We start from the raw sequence: 13490 nt of genomic DNA, 5'->3' as shown, positions 1-13490 counted from the left end.
AAGGGGGCGGGACTAATGGGAGGAGCGGCGCTGGGATTGGCCGGAGAGCGGCGGGGTCCTCCCTGTTGGTGGAGGTTGGGCTGAAGGAGAGCGGCTCTGGTGATTGGCTGCAGCACGGCGGTGGGCGGGGCGGCGGAGTGCATAAAGGGGCTTGGCGGGGCACGTCTCACTTTCCAGTGTTTCCGCCGTTTGGTTTAGTCAGTCCTGTTCCCGTTGGTGCTGCCAAGATGTTCGAGGCGCGGCTGGTGCAGGGCTCGGTGCTCAAGCGAGTGCTGGAGGCCCTCAAGGACCTCATCACAGAGGCCTGCTGGGACCTGGGCTCGGGCGGCATCAGCCTGCAGAGCATGGACTCCTCTCACGTCTCGCTGGTGCAGCTCACGCTGCGATCGGAGGGCTTCGACACGTACCGCTGCGACCGCAACATCGCCATGGGCGTCAATCTGTCCAGGTCAGCCGGCGGCGGGGTCTCATCGGGCGCTGGAATGGGGCCGCCGAGCAGAGCCGGAGGCTGTGGCGCTGAGAGAAGCGGGAACTGCCGGGGAAGGGGATGTGAGGGAAGATCTCGGGGCGAGGGGCTGCGCTGGAGGTGTGGGGGGTCCCGGGGGCGCTCGGAGCCCCCTCATTCCTTCTCTCCATTCCCTCCCCCCCCATTCCCCTCACGGCTCTCGCGCCGTTTTTCGCGGCGCGCGCGGGGCCCGTCGCGGCCGTGACGTCACTGCCGGCTCCGAGTGGCGGGAAAAGCCCGCGCTGGCGGGAGGCCGCCGCCATGGCCCCGCCTGGGGAAACGAGTGACAGCTTGGGAGTCCTGGCGCTAGGAGAGTCCTTACGGGATTCTCGGGAGCGTCAGGATGAGCACTGCCAGCGGGTCAGGGAGGTGATCGCTCCTGCCCCGCTGTTCAGCCCTGTGAGGCGCTCCTGGAGCGCTGTGCTCAGCTCTCTCACGAGAGGAGAGACACGGAGCTCCTGAAGCGGATCCAGCGGAGGACGACGAACATGGGGGCCTGGAGCATCCCCGTTATGAGGAAAGGCTGAGGGAGCTGAGGCTGTTCAGCCTTGGGAAGAGACTGTTGAGAGAGGGAAACTCATCCCTGTGTATAAATATGCATAAATACCCATGGGAGGAGTCAGAGGACAGAGCTAGGCTCTGCTCCGAAGGGCCCAGCCGTGGCACAAGAGAAACAGGCAGGAGCTGAGGCACGGGAATGTGGAAGAACTTTGTGGGTGACCAAGCGCTGGAAGAGATCGGCCAGAGAGGCTGGGGAGTCTCCCTGTACACTCACTTTTCCAACAATGTTAAAAGGAGAGCTTGATAACTGTAATATCACATCCCCTCCTGCTCTGTCAGCTCTCAGCCACCTGAGTCACCTGCCTTTCTCCCCTCCAGCATGTCCAAAATCCTGAAATGTGCAGGGAACGAGGACATCATCACCCTGCGGGCCGAGGACAACGCCGACACCTTGGCTCTGGTGTTCGAGGCACCGAGTGAGTGTTGGATTTGGGAGCTCGTTTGTTACTGGGATGTGTTCAAGCAGCTTCATCAGCCACAGGGATGCAGGAGGGAGGGAGGTGGCAATGAATCCTGCAGGAATGGGAGGGGCCAGCTGATTCTTGGAACAGTCTGGAGATTGAAACTTCATCACTTGATAAATGTTTTCTTTGTAAGAAGAAGACTCTTAGCTCTTAGGCTGCACACAGATGTCCTTGGCTGTGCCCTTACAGGCTGGGAAAGGCTGCTAGAGCATTCCCAGAGCTCCAGCTCTAAGGAAACAAGGGAAAATCTTAGTGTCATTATTGAGGTGGTTTTACTTGGAGGGAGTGGGGAGTGGCAGCAGTTAAACTGAAGTTTGACACTCGTTGTAAACATGTGCTGTAACTGCTCTGCTTCTTCAGACCAGGAGAAGGTTTCTGATTACGAAATGAAGCTGATGGATCTCGATGTGGAGCAGCTGGGAATCCCAGTAAGTAACAACTCGGGTGACTGGTGGCACTGGGTGTTTGCCATGATCACATCGGGTCCGGTAACACAACGTCCTTTGGAGCGCTGGACAAGCCTGGGGTGGCAGGGTGTCACTGTGGGTGTCCCTGTGGGTACCTTAGGGCTGGCAGGGTGTCACTGTGGGTGTCCCTGTGGGTACCTTAGGGCTGGCAGGGTGTCCCTGTGGGTACCTTAGGGCTGGCAGGGTGTCACTGGGAGTGCCTTAGGGCTGTCAGGGTGTCCCTGTGGGTGTCACTGTGGGTACCTTAGGGCTGGCAGGGTATCCCTGTGGGTGTCACTATGGGTACCCTAGGGCTGGCAGGGTGTCACTGGGAGTGCCTTAGGGCTGGCAGGGTGTCACTGGGAGTGTCATAGGGCTGGCAGGGTGTCACTGTGGGTGTCCCTGTGGGTGTCACTATGGGTACCCTAGGGCTGGCAGGGTGTCACTCTGGGTGTCCCTGGGAGTGCCCAAGGGGTGGCAGAGTGTCACTGTGAGTACCTTAGGGCTGGCAGGATGTCCCTGTGGGTGTCCCTAGGAGTGTCCAGCCCTGGCACAGTGTCACTGTGTACCCTAGGGCTGGCAGGGTGTCACTGTGGGTGTCCCTGAGAGTGCCCAGCCCTGCCAGGGTGTCACCGTGGGTGTCACTGTGGGTACCTTAGGGCTGGCAGGGTGTCCCTGTGTACCCCAGGACTGGTAGGGTATCACTGGCAGTGCCCAGCCCTCCCTGGCAGAGTGTCCCTGTGGGTACCTTAGGGCTGCCAGGGTGTCCCTGTGGGTGTCCCTAGGAGTGTCCATCCCTGGCACAGTGTCACTGTGTACCCCAGCCCTGGCAGGGTGTCACTGTGGGTGTCCCTGTGAGTGCCTTAGGGCTGCCAGGGTGTCACTGGCAGTGCCCAGCCCTGGGAGGGTGTCACTGTGGGTGTCACTGGCAGTGCCCAGCCCTGGCAGGGTGTCACTGTGGGTACCTTAGGGCTGGCAGGATGTCCCTGCGGGTGTCACTGTGTACCCCAGCCCTGGCAGGGTGTCACTGTGGGTACCTTAGGGCTGCCAGGGTGTCACTGGCAGTGCCCAGCCCTGGCAGGGTGTCACTGTGGGTGTCCCTGGGAGTGCCTAGCCCTGGCAGGGTGTCACTGTGGGTGTCACTGTGTACCCCAGCCCTGGCAGGGTGTCACTGTGGGTGTCACTGTGGGTACCTTAGGGCTGCCAGGGTGTCACTGGCAGTGCCCAGCCCTGGTAGGGTGTCACTGTGGGTGTCCCTGTGGGTACCTTAGGGCTGCCAGGGTGTCACTGGCAGTGCCCAGCCCTGGCAGGGTGTCACTGTGGGTGTCCCTGCGGGTACCTTAGGGCTGCCAGGGTGTCCCTGTCCCCCCCAGGAGCAGGAGTACAGCTGTGTGGTGAAGATGCCCTCGGCCGAGTTTGCGCGCATCTGCCGGGACCTGAGCCACATCGGCGACGCCGTTGTCATCTCCTGCGCCAAGGACGGCGTCAAGTTCTCGGCCAACGGCGAGCTGGGCAACGGCAACATCAAACTGTCCCAGACCAGCAACGTGGACAAGGAGGAGGAGGCTGTGAGTGGAGCTGCAGGGATCGGGGGTCGCCTGCAAAGCCAGTTCTCTGCCCTGTGGGGGTCCTAGAGTTAGGGAATGGTTTGGGTTGGAAAGGGCCTTAAACAGTCACCGAGTCCAAGTGGTGAGCAGGGACAGGCCCGTGTGTCCCTCTGGTTCATGGAGACCCTGAATCCCTCCAGTTTGGCCTGACCCTGGGAGCAGCGCTGGAGGCCTTTGCCTGAGCTGTCCCAGGGGTCTGGAGCCCTGGAGCTGCCTTTGCTGAGCCTGACCCACGTCCCCAGGTCACAATAGAGATGAACGAGCCAGTGCAGCTGACCTTCGCCCTCAGGTACCTGAACTTCTTCACCAAAGCCACCCCCCTGTCCCCCACGGTCACACTCAGCATGTCTGCAGATGTTCCTCTGGGTGAGTACAGCGGCTCTGCCTCAGGAGAATTGGAACTTGAGGCTGGATTTGATGTAGAACCTTCTGAAGGCCCTGTTTTTTTCCATTCTGTTCCCAGTTGTGGAGTACAAGATCGCTGACATGGGACACCTGAAGTACTACCTGGCCCCAAAGATCGAGGACCAGCAGGATGGCTCTTAACTGGAGCAGGACTGGCAGGGATCTGCTCCTGGCTGGAGGCAGCAATTCCTGAGCCTCGGAGCATCCTGGGAGCACTGTAGCCGTGTTTTGTAGATATCTCTGTAAATATTTTTCAACTCACTATTTTGCTATCCTGGTATCATTGGAAATAGGAAACCTGAGGTTTTTTTAGTCTGTCTATGTACTCCCAACCATCTCTTGGATGCTGTCTGAAGGTGAAATTTCTTACTCCTTTCAGCTGCTGTTGGAGAAGAGGGGCAATATTTAATGGGTCAAGATGTTTCCTGGCGTTTCCCCTGTGGAGCTGTAGCTTTGGGTTGCTGTTTTATTTTCCTACGAGTTTCTGTGATCTTACTTCTTTTATTTGAAGCCGATATTTTGACTGAAACTTGGAAAGTGGGAATAAAGAACATAATTTGGTGGAGTTTGTGGCGTTTAAATGTGGGTGGGTGAACGGATGCCTTTGAAGCTGTGCTGACGTGCCCTGATTCCCTTCTCAAGGCTCGGAGCTTTGATCACTCCAAGGTGTGAAAGGTTCTCTGTTCCCTGGATGTGGCACTTGGGGACAGGGGTTCGCCGTGACCCCGGTGCTGCTGCTGCTCTCACGGTCGCAATTCATGATCCTACCGAGGCTTTTTCCAACCTAAGCGATTGCCTGATTTTCAGTAGGTTTTGGGGGGGGCTGTGTACTTCCCGCGGGTGTGGAAGACACGAGAACCCTGGGGACAAGCGGCCTGAAGCTGTCCCCGGGCAGCCCCGGCAGGTGACGGCGATGGCACCAGGTGGCAGTGCGATCCGTGCCCGGGGCAGGGCACAGCGCTGCCCGGCCCCGCGCTCCTGCTGCGCCCGGCACCCCGGGGACGGCCGGCAGCGTCCGGGGAGCTTCGGGGGACACCCTGGCACAGGGCGACGTGTCCCTGCCACGGCAGGGGTGGCACCGGGCGGCTTTGAGCTCCCTTCCAACCCAAACCGTTCCAGGATTCTGGGTTTAGACATCGATTTTCTGCTCCTGTGGTTCAGATGCCTCTCTTGAGCTGTGCCGTGTCTCCAGATGCTTCCCCGTTTATCCTCCAGCTTTGGTTTGCGGGTTACATCTGTGACGGAAGATCTCTCGCCCTAAAGCTTTTTCAGCAATTCCTGACCTCTTGCCCGGACCAGGGGTCGGTGCTTAAAGAACCCGGCGGCTCCTTTCCCCTGCCGAGGCGGTGCCGGGCCGCAGCAGCACACGGGGGCGGTGCCGGGGCACGGGGAAGCTGGGACAGCCCGGCCGTGGCCCGGAAGGGAAGCGGCGGCAGCGGCATCAACTTCCCGGGGCTGCGGAAGGACGGGCGGGGCCGGCATGGGGCGGGCGGGCGGCAGGTACCGGCCTGGCGGGGCTCCGGTGGCTTTGGGGTGGGTTGGGGTGGGGTTGGGGTGGGGTTGGGGTGGGGTTGGGAGCGGCCCGGCGAGGCCGGGACCCCGCTCCGGGTGTTCCCCGTGGTGACAAAGCGACATCCCCGCCCCTCCTGATGCGCCGAGCGGGGCGATGCGGGGCTGTGACCGGGGCGGATCGGGATTCCGGACGGAGCTGCCGTGTTTGGGTTTCCCGGCGCTGCCCTGCCGCCTCCACGGGGTTTAAAGCACAACTGCCGTGTTAGAAATTTCGAGTTTCAGCATTAATTGTTTCGGCCAAGCTGCTCAGGCCCCGATTATTTGTTTAGCAGTGTGCTGGTTCCTGCTCTTGAACCTTTGGGGTGCTCGCTTTGTGTGGAGCTCAGTGGGGTTGAACCTGGCCCTTAAACTTGAGATCTGAGAAAATATTTTATATTTCTATTTTATATACATTTGTCCTCAACGGCCTCTTTCTTGGGAAGGACAGGGCAACTTGTGCAAGTGTAAAATGGGAATAATTCCGAAGAAGCCACTGAACAGCCTGGTAAATAATGGGGAAGTGGGTAAGAAAAGAGCAAAATGGGGCAGAGTTGAGAAATCTGGAACCTTTCAGAAAGGTTGGTTTATTCAAGCTTTTTCCCCTCCTGCACATCTACTCTCGGGCATGCAGGAGAGCCTGGGGGTGTTTGGGTTGTGACCTGAAAAACACGGATGTGTGGGGAGCAGGGAATGCCACCCTGCAGGTGTTTCCATTATCCACGGGGCTGAAAATGTTTTGTCCGTGTTTGGTTTTTGCTACTAAAACAAAAGCCCAAAGTTCAAACCAAAGGTTCGGTGCTGGGAATTTCAGATCAGAGGGGATTTTATAAAAGTCAATTTTACAGCAGGAGGAACAAAGCTGGGTGGGGAATGTGCCAGCAATTAGTGACGGGGAGACAAAGGGCTTCAGTTCAAGTGGAGACTCAGCTGAGTCTGTTTTGAGTGGATGCATCACCTCTGATGCTAAAGTGTTGTGGAAACCGAGTTTTTATCCCTTCCTGTTGGCACCACTGGAATATCTGCTTTTGTTCCCTTGGTTCCAGACTTTCCCAGAAAATAAGAGCTCTGTTGAGGCTGGGAGGTGTGGGGAGCCCTTCCCTGCCTCTCTGTCCCCTGGGAACGCGTGTCCTGCTGGGAGAGGTGCCCGGCTCTGCAGTGCCAGGGGGAGGTTGGCAGGATGGATCCTTGGGAAGGCTCTGGGGGACAGCAGCTGGCTCTGATCCCTGTCCCCGGGGTGTGCCCTGGCACTGGGACCCTGCTCTGCCCACCCTGGGCTGTGGTGACCTCACCTCCCTGTCTCCCTCGGAGTCACTCCTGCTGTCTCCATGACACCTCCATTTCATGCCAGGTTCCAGTGGCTTAGGTTGGGTTTGGTTTTTTGGGTTTTTTTTTTTCCTAAATTGCTCTCTTGCAAAATCTCCTGGTGGTTGAAAAGCTGCATTGTTTCGGTCTGCTTTGGGTTTATTTGCTGGTGTTCCATTCAGAAACAGCCAGAGCTTGGACATCTCGGTGCTGGCAGCAGGAGCTCCTCGAGGAGAGAGAGCTGGGTCATACCCTGGGCCCTGCCCTGGAATTTCGATCTGGCTTGAAGCACAGGTTCTACCTTGATTCCAAATATTGTTGCAGCCGTATCCATTTTGTATTTTAGAATGAAATGCTTGGATCCTCTGTTGACAAAGTTTTAATTTATGAAGAGGAATACAGAGGCCCTTTGGGTGGCATAGCCTTGACACAGGAGATTCTCTTCAGAAACTTTTGTTCTGTGTCTCTCAGGCTCCCATCACTCAGTTTCCTCTCCTGTTTTTGCTCTTCCCCTGGTTTCCAGGCTGTAGCTGATGCCCAGGCCCCCCTGGAATGATGCCGTCGCGGACCAATCTCTCTGCTGGGATTCCCAGTAGCAAAGTCAAATATTCCAAGCTCTCCAGCACCGATGATGGATACATTGACCTGCAGGTAAGAAGTGGGGAAGGGAGCTGTAAACCCACGAGGATGGGCAGCCACAGCTTGGCCTTGCACAGGCAGCAGCTTCTCTGAGCTGGTGGAGCAGCTGCAGCTCAGAGAGGGACAAAGCCGAGCGGGAGCCAAACCCTCAGCCCTTCCCCTCTGGAAATCCCAAAGAGGCTTCCTGGGAACAAGACTGGGAGTAAGGGCTGGCTCAGCAGGGTCTCCATGGGCAGAATTCCTCGTGGAGGGGCTGTTCCAGAGCCTGAGAGCAGAGCTGCTGCAGCACCTTGTCCCATGTCACCCCCGCCAGCTGTGGGGTCACATCCGTGCTGGGGTGGGAAGGGAGCTGTGCTGAGTTCAGCTGTTCAATATTTGGGTTTTTCCATCCAGTTCAAGAAGAGCCCACCCAAAATCCCCTACAAGGCCATCGCCCTGGCTGTGGTGCTCTTCATGATCGGGACCTTCCTCATCATCATCGGGGCCCTGCTGCTGGCAGGGTACATCAGCAAAGGGGTGAGTGCTTAGGGACACTTCTGGCACTGGCTCTGCACTGTCCTCAGAGCTGCCCTCGGCCCTCACTGGCCGTCAGGTGACAGGAAACAGCCTCAGCTTGCACCAGGGGAGGTTCAAATTGAAAATTAGGGAAGGTTTGTCATGGAAAGGCCTGGCACACCTGCAGTGGTGGAGGCCCCATCCCATGGCACATCCCCATCGAGGATGTGGCACCTGAAGACATGGGGCAGTGGTGACCCTGGGGGTGGTGCTGAGTCATGGCTGGACTTGATGACCTTGAAGGTCTTTTTCAGCCTCAAGGATCCTGTGATCTTGTTCAGTGTAGAACTTCAGAGCCACAGGAAGTGAGCAGGGAATTGATTGCCACTGCAGCCTGGCTGTGCTGGCAGCCCCCTTTCCCTGGGATCCTGCAGTCAGCCTGGCTGGAGCAGGCTCTGAGCTGAGCTGGGCATGTCCAGGGAGGGCTGAGTGTCCCTGGGGAGGTCACATCCCTGTCCTGGAGAGATCTCAGACCGTGCAGGGACAGGGAGGAGCTGCCAGAGCCCGTGTGGGGCACAGCAGCACTTCCCCATCAGCCTGTGGTTGTGATCCATGGGGAGGGGATCTGCTCCTGCACTCCTGCCCCCGCTCCCTGTGCTGTGGGCTCACAGCAGGTTGGCAGCTCTGCGTTATCTCTGTGGCAGCAGCAGCCTCTGGGCTCTATCAGCAGCTCTCCAGGCACAGATCTCTGGGCTCCTTGGCCACGCTCGCAGCTCCCCGCCCTGGCTGCACATCCAGGGGGGTCCGTGGTGCAGGACAGGGTCCCTTGAGGGCTTCCTGCAGCAAGGAGGAGGTGCCAGGGCAGTGTTGATGACAGCTGAGATATTTCTGATGGAAGATCCCCAGGCCTTGGGGATGGATCACAGAACCACGGGATGGTTTTGGTTCAAAGGACGTTGCAGATCACCTCATTCCGACCCCTGCCTTAGGGAGGGGCACCTTCCCCTAGAGCAGGCAGGGTGTGAGAGGGAGGAGAGGCAGAGGTCACTGCCCCGGGCCGTCTGTCCCTGCAGGAGACCGACCGCGCCATCCCCGTGCTCATCATCGGCATCCTCGTGTTCCTGCCGGGCTTCTACCACCTGCGCATCGCCTACTACGCCTCCAAGGGCTACCGGGGCTACTCCTACGACGACATCCCCGACTTCGATGACTGACCCGTTCATTAACCCCGCTCTAATTAGGTTGGTCAGAGCTGCTGGTCCCCTGGATGCTGCCAGGGCACAGCTGATGCGCGTCCCTCCCGCGGCGCCGCTTCCCGGGCTCCGGCTGCTGCAGGGTTTCCAGTTCGGGGGGTGGGGGCTCGAGCCCGGAATTGACCAAAAGGAATTGTAAAGAACTCGGGATTTATGGTATTTTTCCTCTCGGGGCTGTGAAATTCCCCTCTCTGGGAAGTTCTTCCTGGGTGAGGCAATCCTTGCGATTTTCCAAAAATAGATGAGCTGGTTTTAGCAGCAGGTGCTTGGTTTTTTTTTCCCCTGAGTGTTTTCTAGAGTTTATTTTAGCTTTCCGTGAGATTGTGGTTATTGCTGGGTTACCTTTGCAGACACACCATAGTTAAATTCTCCTTTTGCTCTCTGTCCATCAGAAATGCTTCCAAGCTACTGGTTCCTGAGCTTGCCTGGAGTAAATAAAGTCTGACAAAAGGGGGAAAGCAGCACTGGCAGGAAGTGATTTCCACACAGTGCACTTGCTCCACCGCTCCCTGTCAGACTGACCAAGCTCGTTTCCTCACAAGCACATCCTTCCCAAGTGAGCTCTCCCTGTGCCACTGCTTTTGGCAAAATCTGTTTATCCTTCACAAGGACTTGTGTTGGACTTTGCTTGTTATTTAAACAACCAAATGGATAATGGGAGAAGGATTGGAATCCAGACTCAAGTGTCTAAATACCAGAACTCTTGACTAATAGGGGTATTGGAGACACTTGAATTCCAGCTTTCTGTCTTTTGGAGTCTTTGTGTAGATAATTTGCTGCGCAGACCTGCCCAGGCCAGTGCAGAGAAGTTCTCTGTGTAGTTTGTGCTGAACAAACCCTCTCTGGATTGCTTTGCCAGCTTTGCTGATGTGTCATTCAGGGAGATCAGGGTGATGACTCCACTTCTGTGAGGCTGTCTCCTGAGCTGGGGCATCTCGGTGTCCTGGAGAACGAGCAGTGATGCCACGGGATGCATTTAACATTAATAAAGTTCTGTATTCTCTGTAACCATCCGTTTGTCTTTCCCGCCTTCACAGGTGTCAGAGTGCACCAAAAACTGTCCTGGGCTTTGGCTGCTGTTGCCTCCAGCTCCCAGGTGCTGCTGGAGCGAGGGAGGCAGCAGCTCTGGAATAGCCCCAGCAGTGTCTGTCTGCACAAAGCACTCCACAGTGGTCACCTGAGCCCCAGGTGGGCTGAACATTCCAGAAGGAGGGGGCAGGAGTGACTGGCAGTGCAGAGCAGGCCCGCTGAGGAGTCCAGGGCTGGACAAACACCTTGCTCGGAACGTACTCCTAGAATTGCCTTTTCTCCTCCTTCAGTGCTCCAGATTAGACCCAAACCCTGAGCCAAGCTCTTTTTTTTCAACCTGCATCTCTTCCCTCCCTTGTCTCAACTCCCCTGTGTGAATGCCAGCGCTGCACTCCGAGGAAGAACTGGTTAAATTCAGGATCTCCCGTTCCTCCTCTGGGGGCACAGCTGGGCACGTTCCCTCCCTGCTGCCAGCCCCAGCTGCCAGGGTGGCACAGGGGACGAGGGACACGTGCTGCTGGCAGCAGCTGGAATGTGTCACTTACAGCTGGCTGTGGCCAGGAGAGCGGCCGCTGACGTCAAACCATGAATCGGCCTCTCTTAGGGGACAAGAACCTGTGTTCATTCGGTTTGGAGAACGACCGGGGAGAGGAAGTGGAAGTTTAGATGGAAAAAGCAGAGAGGGAGGGAGAAGATGCAGAAAGTTGGGAAGTGGGGAGTCACCTAAGCGGGGTAAATGAAGAGGACAGGAGAAGAAACTGGACTTGGACGCTCCTTGTGGGTTCCTTCCAACTCAGGGCATTGTATGACTGTGATTCTAAGAACATCTGATGTTCCTGGAGGAAAGGAATTAATGAATTTACTTTTCTTTGACAGAAGCAAAATGGATAAATAAGCAGGGTTGTGTGAGGGATGGCCAGAAGAAAAAGTCCTCTTCACAGGGGTTTTTTATATCTAACTGGGAAAAAAATAAACACTTCTAGGAAAAAGAAGGGGGATTCTGACCACTGGAAATACGTGGATGAGGAGGAATTCATTCTTCAAGCTGACATCCAGGTTTGGGGGAGCCCTGAGTGACTCCCTGCAGCAGTGAGGGGAATAGGAAAAGAGCTGGGAAGGAGTTTGTGGTTCTAGAGCAGGGCTGGAATGACAAATGAGGCACTGATGAATGAGGGTAACACTGAATAGCTGCTCCCTTTGTGGAGCATCCTCCATTCTGGGCAAGGCAGCTGTCTCAGGGAAAAACAGTCGGCATTTACAAAGCATTTACAAAGCATTTACCAAGCCTGACAGGTGTTACCATGCACAGAAGCTCTGGAGAAAGAACAGGCAGCCAGATTCCAGGCTTTTCTCTGGTTTAGGAGTGCTCAGATTCGTGTCTCCTCAACGCCATTCTTGGATTGCTGTTGCAGGGTATAGTTACATAATTAATTACCCACTTAATTTAATGCCATGGAGTTGCTGGAAAGATTTGGAAACGTGATTCTTGAGTCCTGTGGCCTGAGCTACCAGCAGTGCCCAAGAAATCCTCCTGGTGTATTTGTTATAAAAGCAAAGATTTTAGTCAATCTCATGTTTTTTGTTTTTTGGTTTTTTGGTTTTTTTGAGTGAACAAAGCCAGAATTTTCCAAAGTGTTGTGCAAATGGTGCCATAAACCCTTGAAAGGAGAGGCAGAAATGGTGCTCGAGGTGTCTGCAATGGTGAAGGACTGGGGAGGAGTTTCAGCAGCCTGGGGATTGTGTGTGAGCCCCGAGGCCGGGGGAAGCCGCAGCCCTGAAGGGATCCTGGTCCTGTCCCAGGCTCTCAGTTCCTCTCTGGTTGAAGCTCCCCAGCAGCATTGACTCTCACACTGAGGATTTTGCACATTTCCATCCACAGATCCGTGTAACGAGACACAGAATCGTTAAGAAACCTTTAATTAACAGCGCTGAGTCCAACCATTAATTCCCAAGAGACATCATTCCCGCTGCAGGGCAGCAGCTGCAGGCCAGTCCTGGCAAAGCAGGTGCCCGTACTCCAGACTTGTGCCATAGATGTTTCTGGCATCGCTGCCGCTCCTTCTCTCTCTCCACGTGCTTGTGCTGCTGGAAGTTCATGGGGTGGGGAGAAGAGCAAAGCCCAGCACTGGTCCCACGGAAACTCGAGTTTGTAACTCCTTGCTCGTGTTTTCTCAGCAGTGAATTCCATTTCCTCTCACTTTTTGGTAATCTCATCCTCGGGGCCCGGCTTGGCGTCGCCCTGTTTGGGAAAGGTGCAGGAGCAGCACGGCTCGGACCTTAGCCCAGAAAACATTTCAGGAGAAGTTGTGTGAAACAGCACGGAGAGGATGTGAAGCCACGACCCGCGGGCTGTAAAACAGCCACGAACTCAGTGCAGCGTGTGAGCAAACAGCAAAATCAGCAGCGTCTCTGCTGCATCGCTGGGGCTCCTGCAGGAGCACCCAGCCCAGCCTGGGTTTGCTTTCTGTCACCTGCAATTAGCCAAACTCGGCCCCACTCTTCACAGAGAGGCTCTGTACAGAAACAGGGATTTGCTGTGCCATAAACACCCGGTAAAACCCCCTTAGGGCAGGAAGAAATGACTCAGCACAACAACTTCGAGTGGGGTCTGTGCCCTGCTCCCAATGAGCTTCTCCAAGTGCTCTCCGCACTCCTCCCCCTCTGCCCGCTCCTTAAAAGTCCCAAACGTCAGCCCGTTCATGCGACTGCTCCCCGCTCCTGCCTCTTCCTGAACCTCACCTCGAGCCTTCTCCCGGCCCTTCCCTTGGGCTGTTTGTCCTGCTCTTCTCAAGATCTCTGCTCCTCCAGGGCTCCGTGGCTGCTCCTGCCGTCCCGCTGCTGTCCCCGGGAGCTGCATCCCTGCCGCAGGTAGGGGACATCACCCAGCCCCTGGATCTCTCCGGCCTCCCAATCGCTGCAGACACCTTTGGTTTCCTCCTCCCAGCTCGGGGCAGTTCTGCCTTCACTTCCTGCCTTCTCAGCCTCTCGAAAAGAAACGTTTTTTTGCCGTTTTCCCAGGGCTCTGCGCTGACCCAGCTGTGCTTCCCTGCTCCCAGGCAGAGGCTGTGTCCCACTCCCGTGTCCTGGGTGGAATGTGGATGTGCACAGCGGCTCCTCTCCCCTTCCTGAGTACAAAAACAGCTTGAGGTTTTTCAGGAATGCTGGATTTGATTAAAAATAGTCCAGACAGTCCAGCAAGGCCATGATAGAGCCTCCCAAGAAAGTCGGCTTTG

At 56.4% G+C, this 13490-nt stretch overlaps 2 protein-coding genes across 3 annotated transcripts; both read left to right on the top strand.

The window, feature by feature from the left end:
- The first annotated feature begins 131 nt into the window (after positions 1-131).
- Positions 132-4552, top strand: PCNA (proliferating cell nuclear antigen). The gene is made up of 6 exons (XM_040087909.2): positions 132-448; positions 1385-1482; positions 1891-1958; positions 3350-3544; positions 3826-3949; positions 4047-4552. Exons 1-6 carry the CDS (start codon positions 228-230, stop codon positions 4127-4129), a joined length of 789 nt encoding a protein of 262 aa, XP_039943843.1. The 5' UTR covers positions 132-227; the 3' UTR covers positions 4130-4552.
- Positions 4553-5416: 864 nt separating this feature from the next.
- On the top strand, positions 5417-11789 carry TMEM230 (transmembrane protein 230). Of its 2 annotated transcripts, XM_040087837.2 has the most exons (5): positions 5417-5488; positions 7365-7492; positions 7874-7996; positions 9049-9216; positions 9621-10236. In XM_040087837.2, exons 2-4 carry the CDS (start codon positions 7394-7396, stop codon positions 9187-9189), a joined length of 363 nt encoding a protein of 120 aa, XP_039943771.1. In that variant the 5' UTR covers positions 5417-5488; positions 7365-7393; the 3' UTR covers positions 9190-9216; positions 9621-10236. The 2 variants fall into 2 exon arrangements, with proteins under 2 accessions (XP_039943771.1, XP_039943772.1); XM_040087838.2 differs by lacking the exons at positions 5417-5488; positions 9621-10236 and adding an exon at positions 10266-11789.
- The last annotated feature ends 1701 nt before the right edge of the window (positions 11790-13490 follow it).

The sequence above is a fragment of the Hirundo rustica genome, chromosome 28, assembly GCF_015227805.2.
Source record: "Hirundo rustica isolate bHirRus1 chromosome 28, bHirRus1.pri.v3, whole genome shotgun sequence".
Taxonomy (NCBI): domain Eukaryota; kingdom Metazoa; phylum Chordata; class Aves; order Passeriformes; family Hirundinidae; genus Hirundo; species Hirundo rustica.
This window is presented reverse-complemented; position numbering and strand designations above follow the sequence as displayed.